We start from the raw sequence: 17,622 nt of genomic DNA on the forward strand, positions 1-17,622 counted from the left end.
CGGCCCGAAAGATAGTTCCAGGACGATCTTTTGGGCTCAATGTAAAAGCACCTGGCGTTATATTGGCCCAACCGGGCACTTTTATGTCGCGAGAATACAGCCATGTAATCTGATGCTTTGGAATCCATTGCATCAGATCGTAGCATATATCGGCGGGCCGATATACACTCGTGTGAAAGAGCCCTTAGTTAGATTTAAACTAAAGCAGAGTATAGCTGGAGTTCATTTTGGAAGCCGAGGCCCAAAGAGAGGTAAGATTTGATGAACATGTGCGCTAAGAACCTTGCATTTATATACATAGCAATTATAACAATGCAGTTCAGAATTAGTATGTTCAATGTTGGCATATTTCGTGGCGCTTGTAGGTCCATTCTTCTCCATTTCTGGATGCTTGCTTTTGCATTACCACCACAGTAATATGCACATGAGTACATTCACTGCATATTCTTTCGGATTTGCTCTGTTTAACCTTATTTTTTTACAAAATTGCACCATTATGTTTTGCACTCTATAGCCATATTAATGAAGCTATTGCCCTTCAAGGGGTTGTACCAAGATATTAAGTTCTTTCCTATAGACAGGATATGGGATAACCTTATGATCGGTAGGAAATAAGCATTTCAGGCGACTTTTATCTCACATCTATGGCCAACTTTTGTTAGTTAAGAGGAGAAGCATTCTATTACATGACAAATCCAGCCTGTTCCATCTGTTGCTCGTGTTTTAGACAAGATAATGCACCTTGTTATGCACAGATAACACGTTGTGACATTCCCATTTCTTGCTGGAGTTCACATAGACCATAGTGATAATGAATTTCATGGTACACCATGTGACTGGATAAGGCTGGCTTAAGAAATGTGATTGTAACTGGAGACAATGTCTATTTCTTTAATTATTAAAACCGGGCACATGTTGTACTCATACTGGTCTATGAACTTCGTAATGAGTTATGTTAGTTCTTGTCTCTTCCTTTAAAGCATTCTCATTCTGGCATGCAATGAAAGGAAGCATTGATGAACCTCGGAACATCAGATTCCTTCAGGACAATTGATGGATATGAGTCATCTCTGTAAGCGGTTGTTTATCTAGTGCTTAGATATTCATCAAACCAGAACACGAGGGGCTTTTTATTACAGATTTGGTTCATCAGGTGGAAACTGGTTATATTGCAAAATGAACAATGAACAGGTTAATACTGGATACGTGTACAGACTGCGTATTGTAAATGGCATGGAAGGCGAGTCACTGACACAGGTAAGGAAAGAACGAGCCGTTCTGGATTTCAACTACTGTGAGGTCTTTTTTTTTTTTGCAACTCAGCATTGCCTGCATGACGGGTAATACTGGATAAACTATGGGCAAGAGTGGTGCTAGAAGAAAAGAAGTAAAGCTTATTTTATAATTCTGGACTTCCCCTATAAAGGATTTAAATTTTTTTCGTATTTTCGCTTAAGTGACTAGCTAGTCTTACAAATGTTAATTGTGTATGGGCTGCGTGTCGGACTTCAATGGAGGCAGTCCATGCGGAATCTGCTGCGATTTTTTATTTTTTTTGCTCTGCTCACGGAATACGTAATTCACATTCCACGAGTGTAAAGAAAAAGTGTAAGTACATTCAATTTTACCGTGGATCCTGCGATTAGAATCCGCCCGTGTGAACCCGGCTTAAAGAGTAGCTGCACTTTGCAGAAACTTTTGACATATCAGAGAGACGTCAAAAGTTTTGATGAGTGGGGGTACTGCTGCTGAGGCCCCGCTGATTGCTAGAACAAGGGGGCGGCAGCACTTACGTGAGCGCTGTGTGCCTTTGGCTGTCGTCGCTGCTTTTTGGTTCCCTTTATCAGCTGAAGATGGCTACATAGAGGGCTATAGCAAACTTCCGAGGGCTATAGAAAAAGCGGGAGAAGCTGAAAAGCAGTGAAGACAGACAAAAGGGCACAACGCTATGGTAAGCGCTGCAGCCCCCTCGTTCTAGCAATCAAAGGGAGTCTCAGCAGTGACATGGCAAAAGTTTCTGAAAGGTGCAGCTACTCTTTAATATTCAAGTATTATGCATCTATGAAACAATCTTTAACTTACTAGATTGACGCAATGTTCGCTACGCTAACAAAATGTTTGGGAAAATGATTGTAAATATGTTAAAAACTGCAGCCAAGGATTCATCCTGAACTGTTTGCTGTCCACGGCTTGGTATTCCATGTTTTGAGGACATGGCATCAATTACTGTATATTACATGTCAGTATACTACATCACTTAGTGCAGTATATGGTACTGCGGCGCCCCCAGTATATTCGGTGTATCCTGCGGTAATATCTTGTGTCTCTGGTATACTGTACAGATTGGAGCTACTACAGAGAGAGAGAATACCGTCACTGAGCAATAGGCCAGGTCAAGGTGTGGTGCAAGAAAAAGCCTGTAGGTTTGTCTTTTGTGTATATCATTTGTGGTTTTGACAACTTAACAGATGACTGGTATTTCCTTCTTTGTGCTTGCTCTTTGCAGCTGATTGCTGCTTACACATGGGAATTTCATTAATAATTATGTCTACATAGCAGATTAAGACCTCATGCCCACGGCTGGGTCGGATTCCAACTGCGGAATATCGCAGCGGAATCAGAGCCGGCGCCCCCCCAGAGACCCTATACTCATCTGTCCGGATCCGCAGCGAGAGTCTCTGCCAGCGAGCATGTGCAGTGTAGCGGTGGTGGGTGGTGATGCGATTTCCCACAATACTTCCGCGGTGCTCAAATGCAGAAACATTGCAAGATGAACGGCTTTCATTGACTGCTTTACATGGCATGTTTATGGAGGGTTATTGCTGCGGAGCTTTCGGCGGGTGTCTGGCTGCGATTTCTGCAGCGACAATCCATCTGTGGGCAATAGCCCTTAATCAAGAAGTAAAAGACTGCAACATATTTACACTACACAATGATTGTGCACAATAATAGCCTCATGTAAAGAGCCCTTAATTAAATTTTCAACTGATGACCTATCTGCCGCTCCGGACACCCATCTGTCAGCTGATTGTACAGCAGGCTGTCATCAGTGGTCAGCACAGGAAGTGGGAGCGCCAGCTTCACTCCGATTGAAATCAGTGGGAGTGCCGCGCTGCTACTCCGCTTCCTGATTCTCTCCTGGTCAGGCATCACATCCAGTGCTGACCGAAAGAGAACCAGGAAGCAGAGTAGCAGCGCAGCACTCCTACTGATTTCAATTGGAGTGAAGCCGGCGCTCCCACTTCCTGTGCTGACCACTTACGACAATATCCCTTCTGCTGCACTGGACAATCAGCTCAAAGATGGGGGTCCCGAGCGGCAGACCGCTGTCCATCAACTATTGACAACCTATCCAGAAGATAGGTCATCAGTCGAAAAGAGGGCAGACAACCCATTTAAAAAGATAATCTTTAATCTCCTATGAGCATCATAAACGAACGTTCTGGTGCTCATAGGGCAGGTCCTGAAGAGCCCCGGGATGTGTTCCATAGAGAACAGAGTATGCATGCGTGCACAGCCTGATGAGAGGAGTCCATTGCGCTGTCCGTGTGCCGACTTCCACAGGTGACAGCATGAGAACAGGTAGCAGGTAAGTATAACTTTGTTTGTGGCGTTCATAGGTGATGACAGGTTTCCTTTAAAACAGGGACCTGAGGCAAATCTACTTTTTATGAATTATTAAGGCTGCATCCGCATGGGCTACAAAATCATCGCTACAATGTGAAGCCCATGGTTTCCAATGGGTTCTTTCACATGAGCGATGTTTTGTAGCCCGTGCGGATGCAGCCTTAAATTTTTAAAAGCACACATGCAAAACAGGTGAGCCACAAACTCTGTGTATCTGTGATTGTCTTATCATGCAAAGCCTCTCTCTGCAGTAATGGGCAACCTACAAGTTGTTTTTCCTTGTACCACCTACCATACGATGGGAGTGTTAAAGAACTACTGTAGTGTCCTCTCACATCACAACCAGGTGTGATGCAATGCTTTGGCTACAGAATAATGTGATGACATTGTAGAAAAAATATATCCATTAACCACTATATTCTAGCAATGTAGCCATAGAACCAAAACTGGTTGTGTGTATTTACAGGACAAAATCACCCAAAAATTGGACAGCAGCAAAAAAACAGCACAAACCCGAGAAGGGTGAGAGGATATTAAATCCAGTAAGTCTGTCTGCCACTTAAAATAGGTTTTTGGACTGGAAAACCTTAACACAGCAGTCAAGAAATAAATAATCGAGTGGCAGCAATTATGGGTGCAAATAAAAGAAAAATCTATTGCTCCTTAAAATCTAAGGGAATCACAGAGGTGAGGAAAAAGAAAAAAACAAACACATTCACTGAAAAAGCCAAAAATACCTGAAGGTCTGCAAAGCAGACACGGTCGCCATAGGCACGATCGCCATAAGGCAGGCACAATCGCCACCGGCACAATCGCCGTAGGGCAGGCGCAATGGCCTTAAGCCCTGAGGATATGTAGTCAGCCAGACAATAATGTGTGGAGGAGCAACTTGTTCCTGGCAAGCTAATATGCAGTCACCCACTCAACCCAGCCCAGAATGGGGAGGAGTGACTGCATATACTAAAAGCCTGCACATGTGAACGATACCAAAGATGTCAGCCATTGATAGGTGGTGACCCACCATACAGGATATCAACCCTGGCTGATATAACAGCAGGTTGCCCTGTATCTCTAAGGTGGGCCACACTGGCTGACATCTTGGGCTCCCCCACCAACTAGCAAACTACATACAAAAGTACTAATGCATACTGATAAAATGCGGGTGTTAGTACTGCATTTTGGCCAAAACGCATAGGCTGACGGACCGCGTCGAGGTCACACCGCTTCCGTCGAGGAGCTAAAGATTCTGGCTTTAGCTCACAATTCCCAGTCATTGCTACAAAGCTTGTTAAAAAGTCCGACATTAACTTGCAGAAATGCTACCTTCCAATAGGTGGTGCTGTAGAGGTATTATTCCAATTTTGAATTTGCATATTTCCCAGAGGAGCATGGATGGCCCTATAGGTTTCCTCACACCTTCTAGGTGCTGTTCCTAAAGGGAAACTATACCCTCCTGACCTTAAATTTGCCATATCACTGTCTATATTTAAATAGGAAAAATCCTGAAACCCTACAGTTTTTACTGTGACCACTGAGCCTTGTAATAGGCTGACATCCCGATTCCGTAGCGATCACTTTTTAGCAGTCATCTCATTACCATCACAGGTAGGTCTATAATGAAAGGTAACACATATTGATAAGACAGGATCTACCATTCACAATAGTTGATGGTCACAGCTCGCTTCCTCCACTCCCTACACAGGTCACAGAGTATGTGTCTAGAACACACTCCCATAGAAGTCAATGAGCCATCTTCAGACTATAGGTTCCTATGGTCCATGTAGCTACTGTAAAGCATATCTCTGAATGCTGTTAACAGCAGCTCAGGCAAGATGGCAGTCTCCAAAGAAAATTCATAAAAATCTACAAAATCAGAAAATAAAAACAAAATTTGAAAAAAATATATGCATCAGTATCTGGTTTTAATTAGCAAAAAATATATAGTTATACATCCACTTTATCCTGAAGCTCTTTGGCCCCAATACAAAATCTGGAACAGTCTACTCCCCACTATATTATGTCTTCTTTTATAGTACTAGTATCTAGATAAGGGCCAGTAGAATGTTTTAGGACCCCTCAAGCTCTTAAGGGGCCAGGGCCTGGGAGTGTCCACATCTGCTGTCCCACCAATGGGCTTGATCATGGCCATGTCCAGCCTTATCTATTATGTTATTACCTATAAAGCTGTATAACATCTGTATTTCTTCTATCATAGTCATCATAATGTTGGCTAAAATCATCAAACTTGTATTTAGTTATACAAAAAGTCTGTATTGTATAAGCAATGCAATATCCTATATACAGTTCATGAGTACAGCTATCTTCTTACAGAATGATCATCTTTATTTTGGCTATTAAGCCAGTACAAAACAAGAGAGGGCAACTAGTGTAACATAAGACATCTGAACGCAGGCAAAACTCAAAGACCGTGGACCCCAACCTACCACGCGCCATATGCCCCGACAGCCGTATGCTGGAAGTTGACAGTTTGAAACAGCTATAGAGTTTGGTTGGAGACCATTGCTCTAAGATCTCTCTCTGACCCGCGAAAGTGAAGGAAGAGGATGCAAGAGATTGTCGGAGATATACATAGAACTAATGCTATGGAGACAGGACAGCCCACGCAGGAACATATGCAGGAGTGACGGCAGAGAGGCATGTCTTCATTGTATTGCTTGGCACCAGGGTCAGAGTGTGAGAAGGCACTTGCTCTTGATTACAGGACAGCGTTCAGGGATCCAGCACATGCAGGACGAGGATTTCTTTATGCAAACATTGTCATCTGGAGCCACTGAAATGATAGAATGAACGAGAGTTATTCAAAAACATCAGTCATTCTAAAAAGTTTGGTGTAAAAATGGGACTGTGTGTGTATGCTTATATAGGCATAGTTGACCTAAACCAGGCCAATATCAAGATGGCTGGTTACAAAAGTCCATTTACATATTCTTTTTTTGAATGGACAATGTTCTTTGTCTTGATGATCTTCTCTTAGATCATTATTTATACACATCACGAAGGGAGAAAGAGTTTTGTCGTCTTGCTCTACAGAAAAGAATGGAAGCCAGAGGCGTAACTTGAAGCTCTCGGGCCCCGATGCAAAACTTGTAACAGGGCCCCCAACTATAATGCTTTACTCATAGTACTGGGTTACCTATATGGAGAAGAGAGGCCTTATGGGCCCCCTATGGCTCCTGCATCCTCTATAGTTACGCCCCTGATGGAAGCATCAAAAGCTCACAAAAGAGCCCAAGAACAAGTTTCTGACATTCCCATTCAGCTCTAGAAGTACAGGCCAGGCTCATATTGCTCTGTCTGGCCAGAAAGGTAAAAGCATCCTGATGGATATACAATATAAAAGCAGGAAAAAAGGCAACAAAAATAAATAAAATAAGGACTACAAAAACAAAAAAAAAAGATTAAATACCCAGCCCCATTCAACACCACTTCATAATTACCTACTTCAGAGTGTGATTTGAACTCGACTACATTTGGACCTTTTTAGAGAGTAGTTACATTACAGCTCATAAGCGAATTTACGTATGTATATTAGTGGTGAAAGGTGTAATAGTAATCCAGCAAAGGGCTTACCGAGAACAGGTTGAAGTTGATGACACCATCTTTATCTGTGTCCATCCCCTGGAAGAATCCTAAAGCGAGAGGAAGATACAATGTAATCCAACCAGTACAGAATTTGTAATAAGATCAGATCCAAAATGTACAAAATCAAATGATCGCCATCGATTATAGCTCTGCTTATAAGGTGAAAACAGAAGTCTTAGCGAATGGAACGATATTACTTCAATTTATGGTCATAGTAATGACAGTTAATAATTGATGAAATAATATCGTTCCAGTCGCACAGACATAATATGACTGTATTAAAGTGGTTGTGTTATAGCTGAACTGTACTTCGACCACTAAAAAAGAACCCCGAGGCGATCTAAGCCTAGCTTAATGAGCCACCGCAGAAAGAGGGTTTTACTACTTTAAAAGAAAGGTGTTATTACACCACTGTGAAACCAGCCTAAGGGACACAACAATAGAGCTAATGTTACAAGGTGAAATTCTAGAAAAACTGAAGCTACTGCCCAGGAAACAGGTCAGTTAGGACTGGTTTTAATATTCACATACCTCTATTAGAGAAATGTATTATCTGCATCTATCTAATAAAAAAACTTATGTAACTAAATGGTTTCTGCCTTAAGGGCAGGCAAAACAAAGCAAAAGATTAAAAAAAAAAAAAAAGGATAAGTGCAGGAATATAATGCGAGTAGCAGTCAGTGTGTGACTTCTGTTGGTCACATTTACAATGCAAAACAATATCACGTGTTTTTGGCACATTCACAGGGGGAACATTTTTCCTGAAAAGTTTTATGAACTCTTCTATGAAAGTCTGAAATAAGACACTGCATTTGATAACCTGATTCTTGTTTTATCATATGCAATAAAATGCCTGTGATAAGGCGATAAGGCATCCTACAGTGTGAAAAAAATGCATAATGAGGTATAGTTTTTTTTTTTTTTTAAAGCTTGTAAGAAGCATAAGCCGGAGCCACACACACCACAACAGATGAAGCTTTAAATTGGCACGTTCACTTACTAAACATGGTCTCCAGCCGCACTAGACAACACACAAAGCTATCAAAATCCACCGCCAGATCGGGCTCTGCATATCGGGTGATGATGAGCTGATGCAGGGAATTGCTAAGTTTGAAACCTGGATATATAAATAGGTAAATGTTTATAATACAGCAGTTTACTTAATGTACCAAGCTGGGAATTCACAGTGACATGAAACCAACCTGCAAACTCCACTGCCAGGCGCATCTCATAGGCATTCATGCTCCCGGACTTGTCCATGTCAAACTTTCTGAACACAGTCTAACAAAGAAAGAGAAAAGGTAAGTGGCACACTACATCTCACCACATAGTGTCCACCGCCATGAACTGTGATGGTAAACACTAGAATCGCCTCCGCTCCCTGAGAGCTTACCAAATAATTCTTGATTTTATTCCACAGGATATTGAACTCCACCATTCCAAGTTTTCCATTTCCATCTTTCTGAGATGTTAGAGTTAAAGATAAGAAATCTGAAGAATTGTAGATTTTACTAATGATAACCAAAGGCGCACAACAAGCCAACAGACCGTTGATGAAGTAGTCATATACACTCTTTGGCAGAACAATATTCAAGCCCCTAGAAGAAGTTGTCGTTTTGCTGTAAGGCTCGGCATGCAGTTACATCTCAGGCAGTTATACAAATGATTAGAGTTGTGATGATTAGATGAATGGTCTTGTCACCTGAGGCCCTAAAAGGGGTTCTCCCTTGGCCTATAAAAGGCTCTCAGAGGCTCCTTGTGTGTAATGACCTCTAGTTCCACTTGTGTAGAGCTTGTTGACCACTAGACGCCTCTACGACGCAGAGAAGAGATTTCCAGTTATCAGAGTCTAAGAGGGGCATTATTGTAATGTGAGAAGCTGGATGGTTATATTGATAAATTTCCTAACACCTGGGCCATTCTGACCAGACTGTTAGGAGGTGTTAGGAGGACAATGTGACCGGGCTCTGGACGCCCTCGACAGACCAACAGTAAAGAGGATCGTCTGAGCAGCAACTCCAACTGTTTCATTCTCCCCTATCCTGAAGCAGGTGTCACAATTGTTGCACACCCCTGTGTCTGTCAGAACCATTTCCAGATGCTTGGTTGAAGGACATTTGGTCTTGCGACGCCCATTACTTGCACTACCTTTGACACCCACTGTCACGTCTGTTTGCAGTGGTGTTGTAAAAGACTTAACTGAACTGCTACGGAGTGGAATCGTTTTATCATCCGTGACTAAACCAGGTTTCGTTCAGGCACTTATGATGGCCGTGTTCATGTCTGGAGACCTAGGGGTGAGCAACTCAATCCTGCCTTTGCTGTGGAGTGACACATTGCCCCCACTATTGGTCTGGGGGCAAATGGGAAGATGGAACAATACCTCTGCAGCACCATATTAGACTTTTTAGACAAGTCTTATAACAATGACTGGGAATTGTAAGCCAAAGCCAGAAACCATGCACGGACTGCTGTTTTTAGGCGATTGCTCCTCATCAGTGTACAGTAGGTTTCTGGCTGGGCTAGTGAAAGGCCTATGACATGGGTCTGGAAGGTTATCACATACGACAATCAGTCCCCCCTAGTAGTGGTACGAGGGACAATGACAGTCAGTGATATGTTCAGGACATCCTGCAGCCACATGTGTTCCTTTCATGGCAGCTTCCAAGAGGCATTTTCCAGCAGGATAATGCTCAGTCGCACACAGCAAGGGGTTCACAGGAAGCCTCCTCAACATTATCACACTTTAAAAGCTAGACGCAGTACAACAAGGAACTAGAGCCTCCATGCCCACCTGTATCACATCTTGTATCCAAGCTAGAGGTGGCCCAACAGGGTACTAGAGCCTCCATGCCCGCCTGTATCACATCTTGTATCCAAGCTACAGGTGGTACAACGGGGTACTAGAACCTCCATGCCCCCTGTATCACATCTTGTATCCAAGCTAGAGGAGGTACAACAGGGTACTAGACCCTCCATTCCTGCCCGTATCACATCTTGTATCCAAGCTAGAGGAGAAAAAACAATGTACTAGAGCCTCCATGCCCGCCTGCATCACATCTTGTATCCGAGCTAGAGGTGGTACAACATGGTAATAGATCTTCCATGCTCCCCCGTATCACATCTTGTATGCAAGCTAGAGGCGGTACAACAGGGTACTAGAGCCTCCATGCCTGCCCGTATCACATCTTGTATCCAAGCTAGAGGCGGTACAACAGCGTACTAGAGCCTCCATGCCTGCCTGTATCACATCTTGTATCCAAGCTAGAGGCGATACAACAGGGTACTAGAGCCTCCATGCCTGCCCATATCACATCTTGTATCCAAGCTACAGGTGGTACAACAGGGTACTAGAGCTTCCATGCCCGCCCGTATCACATCTTGTATGCAAGCTAGAGGCAATACAACAGGGTACTAGAGCCTTCATGCCCACCCATATCACATCTTGTATCCAAGCTAGAGGCGGTACAACAGGCTACTAGAGGCTCCATGCCCGCCTGTATCACATCTTGTATCCAAGCTAGAGGCAGTACAACAGGGTACTAGAGCCTCCCTTCAAGGGATCAGTTTTCCACAATAAATTCTCCTTTTGCTCTGATCTTGTAATCACTTATATCAACGTTACAATCACACAGAGAAAAGTTTCATTCCAATCTGACAACTCCTTGTAGGTGCTTGATTTTTTTTGACAATAAGTGTATATTCACATACATTCTGGCAGACCGTCTGCCATCCAGCTATTACATTGGAATGGCACTCCCACCCGCCACAGGGGAAAGGTCTGTATGGCCACAGCTTCCCCCATCAAAAATTAGCTGTGTGCCCCGGACCCAGCATTCTGAAATAGTGGTGTATGTTGGCAAAACTCCTTTAAAATTGAGCTGATGATGCACCAGTCGCAGTTCGAGAGCATCAGCATTCATCTAATTCTAAACAGCAAGTAATCTAATACTAAAGGAAATGACAGAAGGTTTGGGACCCAAATGCAGGTAATAAGTAGGATTAGAACAAATATCACTAGCATCACAATAAAAGATACATCCATAAGGTTCACCATACTGCGACAGGACTCTATGCTGAAACCTTTAGTGCGAAGGTCTTTATCTGCAAACAAACAAGACACAGGTATTGATGATATCTGCAAACACCTAGTGGTACTGCAGCAAGTGAGGACCATGACACTACGATACTGTTGAAAACAGCATGACCTACAATCCTAAATATTTCTGACCACAAAATAATTTTAATACATATCATCATCTGGCCAATGAGGTACTAAAATACAGCAGCTAAAACCCCTCTAAAGAAGAAAGTGGAGGTATAAACAAGACCCATGGGAGTTCTCTTAAAAAGTTCTAAGTGGTATAACTTGACCTAAACCTTGTCTTGAGACGTTCCCTTATTTATATGCACTGGAGCACATACTTACGTTTGCCCATGATTCTGTTTAATATGGACTGTAGCTCTTGTACACTTATTTCCATATCCTGTATATGATAAAGGAATACAAAAATATCAAAGTTCCCTTACTAAGTAAATACTACAGGATACAAACACATACATGCAAGTATAATTACATGATAACACGAAGCAGCAGTGGCGTGCCTTCTGTAGAGGCAGACCATGCGAAAGCTGTAAAGCTCATGGTGGGAGGAGGCTTCGTACTGAACTGCTTCTCATACATTCCAGCACATGGCGATATGGTTTGCCTACAGCCTCCACTAGTGTGCAGAGTTTTTTTTACAGCTCCCATTCAGTTCCTGGTAGGTATATAGTAGTTATACAAGTTCATATGCCAAAGAAAAAAAGATTTGAGGTGCCCATTTATGAATTGAAATCCATTGTCACTGCTACAAGTATTGTTTTCTTTGGGGTATTGATGTATATGTGGTCTTTCACGTTAAACTCACTGACCACCACTTTAAGGAGCGGCTCAGCTCTATGATGTTATAGTGTATATACCAGGAAAAGTGTCAGTTATTACCACTCTCTGGGGAGTTACATAAATCCATAGGCACTGAGCTCCCTCTAGCCCAGCTACTTTTATTTCTGTGTATACCCCCTATCTCTGCTTGTGTAAATGACAACAGTTGTGTTATAATCATACCGCTCCAGCAAGTTGTCGGAATAAGTCCTTGAATCCTTGATCAAGTTGATCTTCAGATAAGGCTTCCTTAAAGACAAAATAATCAAGTAATATTTAAAACCATTAAAAAAAACACAAAAATTAATATTGAGGTGCAGCTAATGCACTCGCCCAGTGTTTATTAACCACAGCAGGGCCAGCAAGGTGTGTGTAGATTAAAGGGGGGTCCGAGAGCAAATAGTAACCATTCTTTTTAAGATTTGTAATCTATAATTAGATTCATATCAATTAATTATAATGTATGATAAGCAATCATAAACCATAAGATAGTTTAGGTCTACTTTCACATCTGCGCTGGAATCTCTGGTCGGAGGTTCCGTTGCAGACTCCACACAAAATACTGGAAGAAATAGCGCTGCATGGAGCGCTTTTCCTTCCGGTAAAATCCTGGACAGCTGAGCGGAAACAGACCGCATTATAGTCAATGGGCTCCATTCAGCGCTGTTTGGCTCTGTCATAAGACGGATCAGTTTAGTCAAGGGATTCCACTTTCCTGTTCCCTGAACGGAGCAGGAAACCAAACCCCAACATAGATGTGAAAGCAGCCTAACAGTTTTAACTGGAGTGTTTCGATAAGTGCTGCACACGTGCAGCCAGAAAGGGGTATATACAGGTGACTTCAGTTGAGAAGCTTTCATATTATATATTCTTTTATAAACTTTTTTTTCCCTTTTAGAAACCAATGAAACATTTCCATTCTGATGAGATATTGCAGTTTGCATACTGGCCCCTAGATGGCAGATTAGCTACATGTATTTCCTAGCATAATGTCACTCCAAGGATGCATTCACATGAACGATTTTTCCTATATAAGTCCGGTCCTATTGTGATACGGATAGAGCTCGTACGGAAAATAATCCATTGATTTCAAAGGGTTGATTTACATGAGCGATTTTTCACTCGCAGCGATAGTGCAAGATTGAAAAATAGCTGCAAGTCCTATTTTTAGGGGGATTCTGTCTAAGAATTGCCCATTATTCCCTATGGGATAATTAAAAAAAAAAAAAAGGAAAGTTAAATCGCAATGCTCTCACATGTAAATGCGAGTTTCATGCGAGTACGATGCGGCTTTCTATTTTTTACTTTTGGAACACCATGTTTTTCAAATGCGTAATAAGTGCATGTACAGCAATACGTTTTTCTCGCAAAACACAACACACCCGTAGGCAAAAGTCGCAGGGTTAAGAGTGCTATTGAGAACAAGAAAGAAGGCAAACCAGCTCACCAGCCATCTGCCAGCTTCCTATAGAGCACGGACATGCCTGACCATCCAGGTATACAAAACACTTGTAGAAACATCCAGCTCATCCGCCGGAAACTCAGGAAGCAAGTTATTCTTCTAACTATGAATATTGAAAACGTAGTGGTCACTACATATTTAATTTCATAGTTTTGAAAGAAAACTGGATTTTTAAATTATTTTTTAGTTTCTTGTGAAGCTGGATGTTTCTACAAGTACTTAACCCCTTAGTGACGGAGCTTTTTGGTTTTTTCCGCCCAATTTCGTTTTTTCCTCCTCCCTTTTAAAAAATCATAACGATGCCGCTGTAGGAGGGCTTTTTTTTTGCGGGACGAGTTGTATTTTTGAATGCTACTATTTATTGTATCATATAATGTACTGAAAAACTCTTTAAAAATTCTAAGTGGAGAGAAATGGGGAAAAAAACGACATTCCGACATTTTCAGTGCGTCCTGTTTTTACGGCGCTCAAACTGCAACAAAAATGACCTGATAACTTTATTCTATGGGTCAGTACGATTACTAGGATACCAAACTTTGTTTTTTTATTTGCTATAGTATTTGTTTTGTTTTTTTTTAAAGATATTTAATTTTTTTTAAATTATTTTGTCTCAATTTTCTGCGCACAATAACTTTTCATTTGTCCATCGATATAGTTGTGCGATGGCTCATTTTATGCAGTATGTCCTGTTATTTCCGTTAGTACCATTTTCGAATACATACGACTTTTTGATCGCTTTTTATTACATTTTTTCTTGGAGACTGGGTAACCAAAAAAAATGGCATTTCTGGCGTTCTTTATTTATTTATTTTTTTCGGATGACGTTCACTGTGCAGGATAAATAATGTGTTACTTTGACAGATCAGACTTTTATGGACGCAGCAATACCATATATGTATTTTTGCCTTATTATTTAGATTATTTTATTGTAAATATGGCATAAGGTTTTTTTAAACTTTTATTACTTTTTTTCTTTTTAAATAATTAATAAAAATTTATTGTATTTATTTTTTAATTTTCTTTTAGTTCCCAGGGGGGACCACAGCTAGTGATGCTTTGATGGCTCCTGCACTATGATGTAATGCTATCGCATTCTGGCAGGCGGCCTATCAAGCGACCCCGTGGGGATTTAAATGCCGCTGTCAGAATTGACAGCGGCATTTGAAGGATTAACAACCCCGATCGGCCACGCGGCATGTTGTGGCTATTGCACAGGGGTGTCAGCTGTAATAAACAGCTGACACCCGCGAGGCATGGAGGGAGATAGCGCTGCATACTCATTCTGCAATGGCAGGACGTAAAAACACTATGGGGCCGTCATTAAGGGATTAAAGGGAATCCGTCACCATGTTTTTGCAGTCCTCACTAAAGAGAACCATAAGGTAGTGACACTGATTGCTGTGATAAATCTGCTGTGTGGATCTGTGCAGTAGTTTTGGAGAAACTTGCATTTTATTACGGTAGTTGCAGCTGGTGACAGAACGAGTCCTGAATATTCATGAGCTGCAGCCTAGCCACACCCACTCCGCCCTTCCGCCAGTGACTGGCAGCTCTGTCTATGCACAGTCATCCTAAATTGGTATAATAGTAAAAAGCAATGCCCTGCCCAAATGATTTATCGGTGAATGACTGTATCTAGTTGTATCAGTTTACACATACTGTAATGTTATTATATATAACACATCCCGGGTGGTTTCTTTGGCAGTTTATCAACATATTGTGAACATGTGCAACAGGCAAAATACAATAATCTGTAGGCTACATCCATACGTATGTTTACTGCAAGGAAAACCCTAGAAGAGTTTAATGCACAAAATCCACACCAAAATCGGTATCAAAATCCATAAATGCAGATTTTGGGTTTCATTTTGGATTTTTAGCCCGTGCGGATGCAGCCTCACGCAGACAATTTTGCTGTAGAAAATCTGCAGCATTTCTGTTAAATATGAGCATACTTTTAGGATTACAAATTCGGGGAAGATCAGAATGTAACATCAAGTCAAAAGTTGGCATAATAGGCACTGAGAGGAGCACCAGGCATTTCAGGGTAAGGCCGCCTGCACACGGGCGAATTTGCATTGCAGAATCCGGAGCGGGCGTCCTCCTCCAAATTCCATAGCAAATGCTGCCCATAGCATGCAATGGCAAAACGCAATTTTTTTAAGTGGAAATTCTGTGCGGCTTTTGTGTGGACGGCTTCCATTGAAGTCAATGGAAGCTGTCCACCCTGCGACCCTTCCGCAATCATCATTGCGGAAAGGTCACGGGATACGCGTCATCGCTAGACGACAGTACGACTTTATATGTACTGCGCATGTGCGCCGGCTGGGACACATCTGCAGCAGTGATATGAAAACACAGATACGTACGCGGGGGTCGCCGGCCGGGAACAGGGTTGGATTCTGCTGTGGGATCCCACGTGCAGAATCTGACCCGGGTGTGTGCAGGCGGCCTTAGTAGGAACATATGTTGCACTAATTTCTTACTTACCTCAGTAGGTAAGTCAGCAGTGATTGGATCATCCATTTCCCTGAAAAAGAATTTAAAAGGGGTTGAGTAAGAATTACATATTACATATTACACACACAATTGCTGGAATACCACAATCCACTCCGCCTGTGGTGTTTAGTTCAGGGGTGGATGGATTATTGAAGTCTCTTGGTCACATGATCTGTAGTGTTTAGCAATTCAGTGCAGGAGATTTCTGACACCCAAAAATTGTGGGAACAAAGACACGTTTTTGCCGCCATTTTCTCGCAGTAAAATCGTGATCGCCTGTGTGGAACTAGCCTTACAAGAATAGAACATTCGCATGTCCACTCACATGTGCGGACAGTGGTTGTGATTTCCGCTCGCGGAAATAAAATTGCAGCACGTTCTATTCTTGTGCGGATTCCTCATGGTCGGCTTCCATTGAAGTCAATGGAAGCCGTCCGACCTGCTGCCCATTCACAATTGACATTGCGGATAGGCAGCGGGTACCCACATCATCGCTTAGGGACGGCACGGGAAAAAAAAGATTTTTTTTATTATTCTGTACTGCGCATGACCAACGGCGGCTAACCATGACCATCCACAATACAGGAATCGAAAGGCACACGCAGATGGGGACAGGTACAGATTTTGCTGTGGGCTCCCACATGAGGAATCCGACCACTCTGTGTGAGACCGGCCTTATAAAGATGGTTTCTCTGGAGGACTTGTCTTGTCCTGCATTACACAGAGAACCTACTGATGTGAATGACAACTGTGTAATGTTTCATTTCCCCTGTGGTGGCGCTGCAGGGCAGTTAAACAATAACTGCTAAGCTTCCCCTCAGATTGCTGGAACTCCCACCAGGAGGACACTTTGAAAATCACTAATTGTTAAAAAGGCCCCTTGAAAATAGTGATCACAAAGATCAAAACCTTTTTAAACCGAGTACTACAAAAAATACAGTGCAAAACATGGGCAGCCATATCCATATCGGGTGTGACGTAGTTCCTGACATCACCTTTAGTCACTTTACGTCTCCTTTAGCCAGGCCTATTAGGTTGCCAAGTTTCTTTCATAGAATTACTCCTTTTCCTTGCTGACACTTACACTGTCCCATGGCGATTTTCTGAAAAAACTCTCAAAACAAAGTCTCCTTCGACATTGGGCTCAAAGGTGGAAGGCACCACTATGTATTCTCCTGGGGGGAGCTTTTGTCGAGTGCTGACTTCTCGCAGGTTTATGAACTGCTCAGAGCGGGCGCGTGAGGAGTTTGTAAGGAAGAAGTCCCGTTTAAGATGCACAGCTGACTGTCCCAAGAACTAGTGAAGTAAGAGCAAACAGGTTACTACAAGGATGTGAAAAATAACACACACAAGAAATACATCAAGAGGCATTAAATACAATAAAAAGGGTACTTCACAAAACAAACATCAACATTCAATACATGTAAAAGTGCGCAGGAAGGCGTTGGCATAATTAAAGGAAACAAATGCAAAGGCCGTTTTACACACAACGATTATCACTCAGACA

The 17,622-nt window shown here is 42.3% G+C and overlaps 1 protein-coding gene across 2 annotated transcripts in view; it reads right to left on the reverse strand.

The window, feature by feature from the left end:
• Positions 1–5,949: 5,949 nt before the first annotated feature.
• Positions 5,950–17,622, reverse strand: part of CAPN1 (calpain 1) — a 72,318-nt gene continuing 60,645 nt past the window's right edge. For both annotated transcript variants that reach the window (XM_066582892.1, XM_066582893.1), the window contains 10 exons: positions 17,200–17,411; positions 16,107–16,146; positions 12,338–12,403; positions 11,660–11,717; positions 11,270–11,334; positions 8,624–8,692; positions 8,433–8,511; positions 8,231–8,347; positions 7,219–7,277; positions 5,950–6,418 (listed from right to left, as the gene is read on the reverse strand). In XM_066582892.1, the coding sequence (XP_066438989.1) occupies positions 6,392–6,418; positions 7,219–7,277; positions 8,231–8,347; positions 8,433–8,511; positions 8,624–8,692; positions 11,270–11,334; positions 11,660–11,717; positions 12,338–12,403; positions 16,107–16,146; positions 17,200–17,411 (792 nt within the window). In that variant the 3' untranslated portion in view covers positions 5,950–6,391. The remainder of the gene's footprint in view (positions 6,419–7,218; positions 7,278–8,230; positions 8,348–8,432; positions 8,512–8,623; positions 8,693–11,269; positions 11,335–11,659; positions 11,718–12,337; positions 12,404–16,106; positions 16,147–17,199; positions 17,412–17,622) is intronic.

The sequence above is a fragment of the Eleutherodactylus coqui genome, chromosome 11 (assembly GCF_035609145.1).
Source record: "Eleutherodactylus coqui strain aEleCoq1 chromosome 11, aEleCoq1.hap1, whole genome shotgun sequence".
Classification (NCBI taxonomy): domain Eukaryota; kingdom Metazoa; phylum Chordata; class Amphibia; order Anura; family Eleutherodactylidae; genus Eleutherodactylus; species Eleutherodactylus coqui.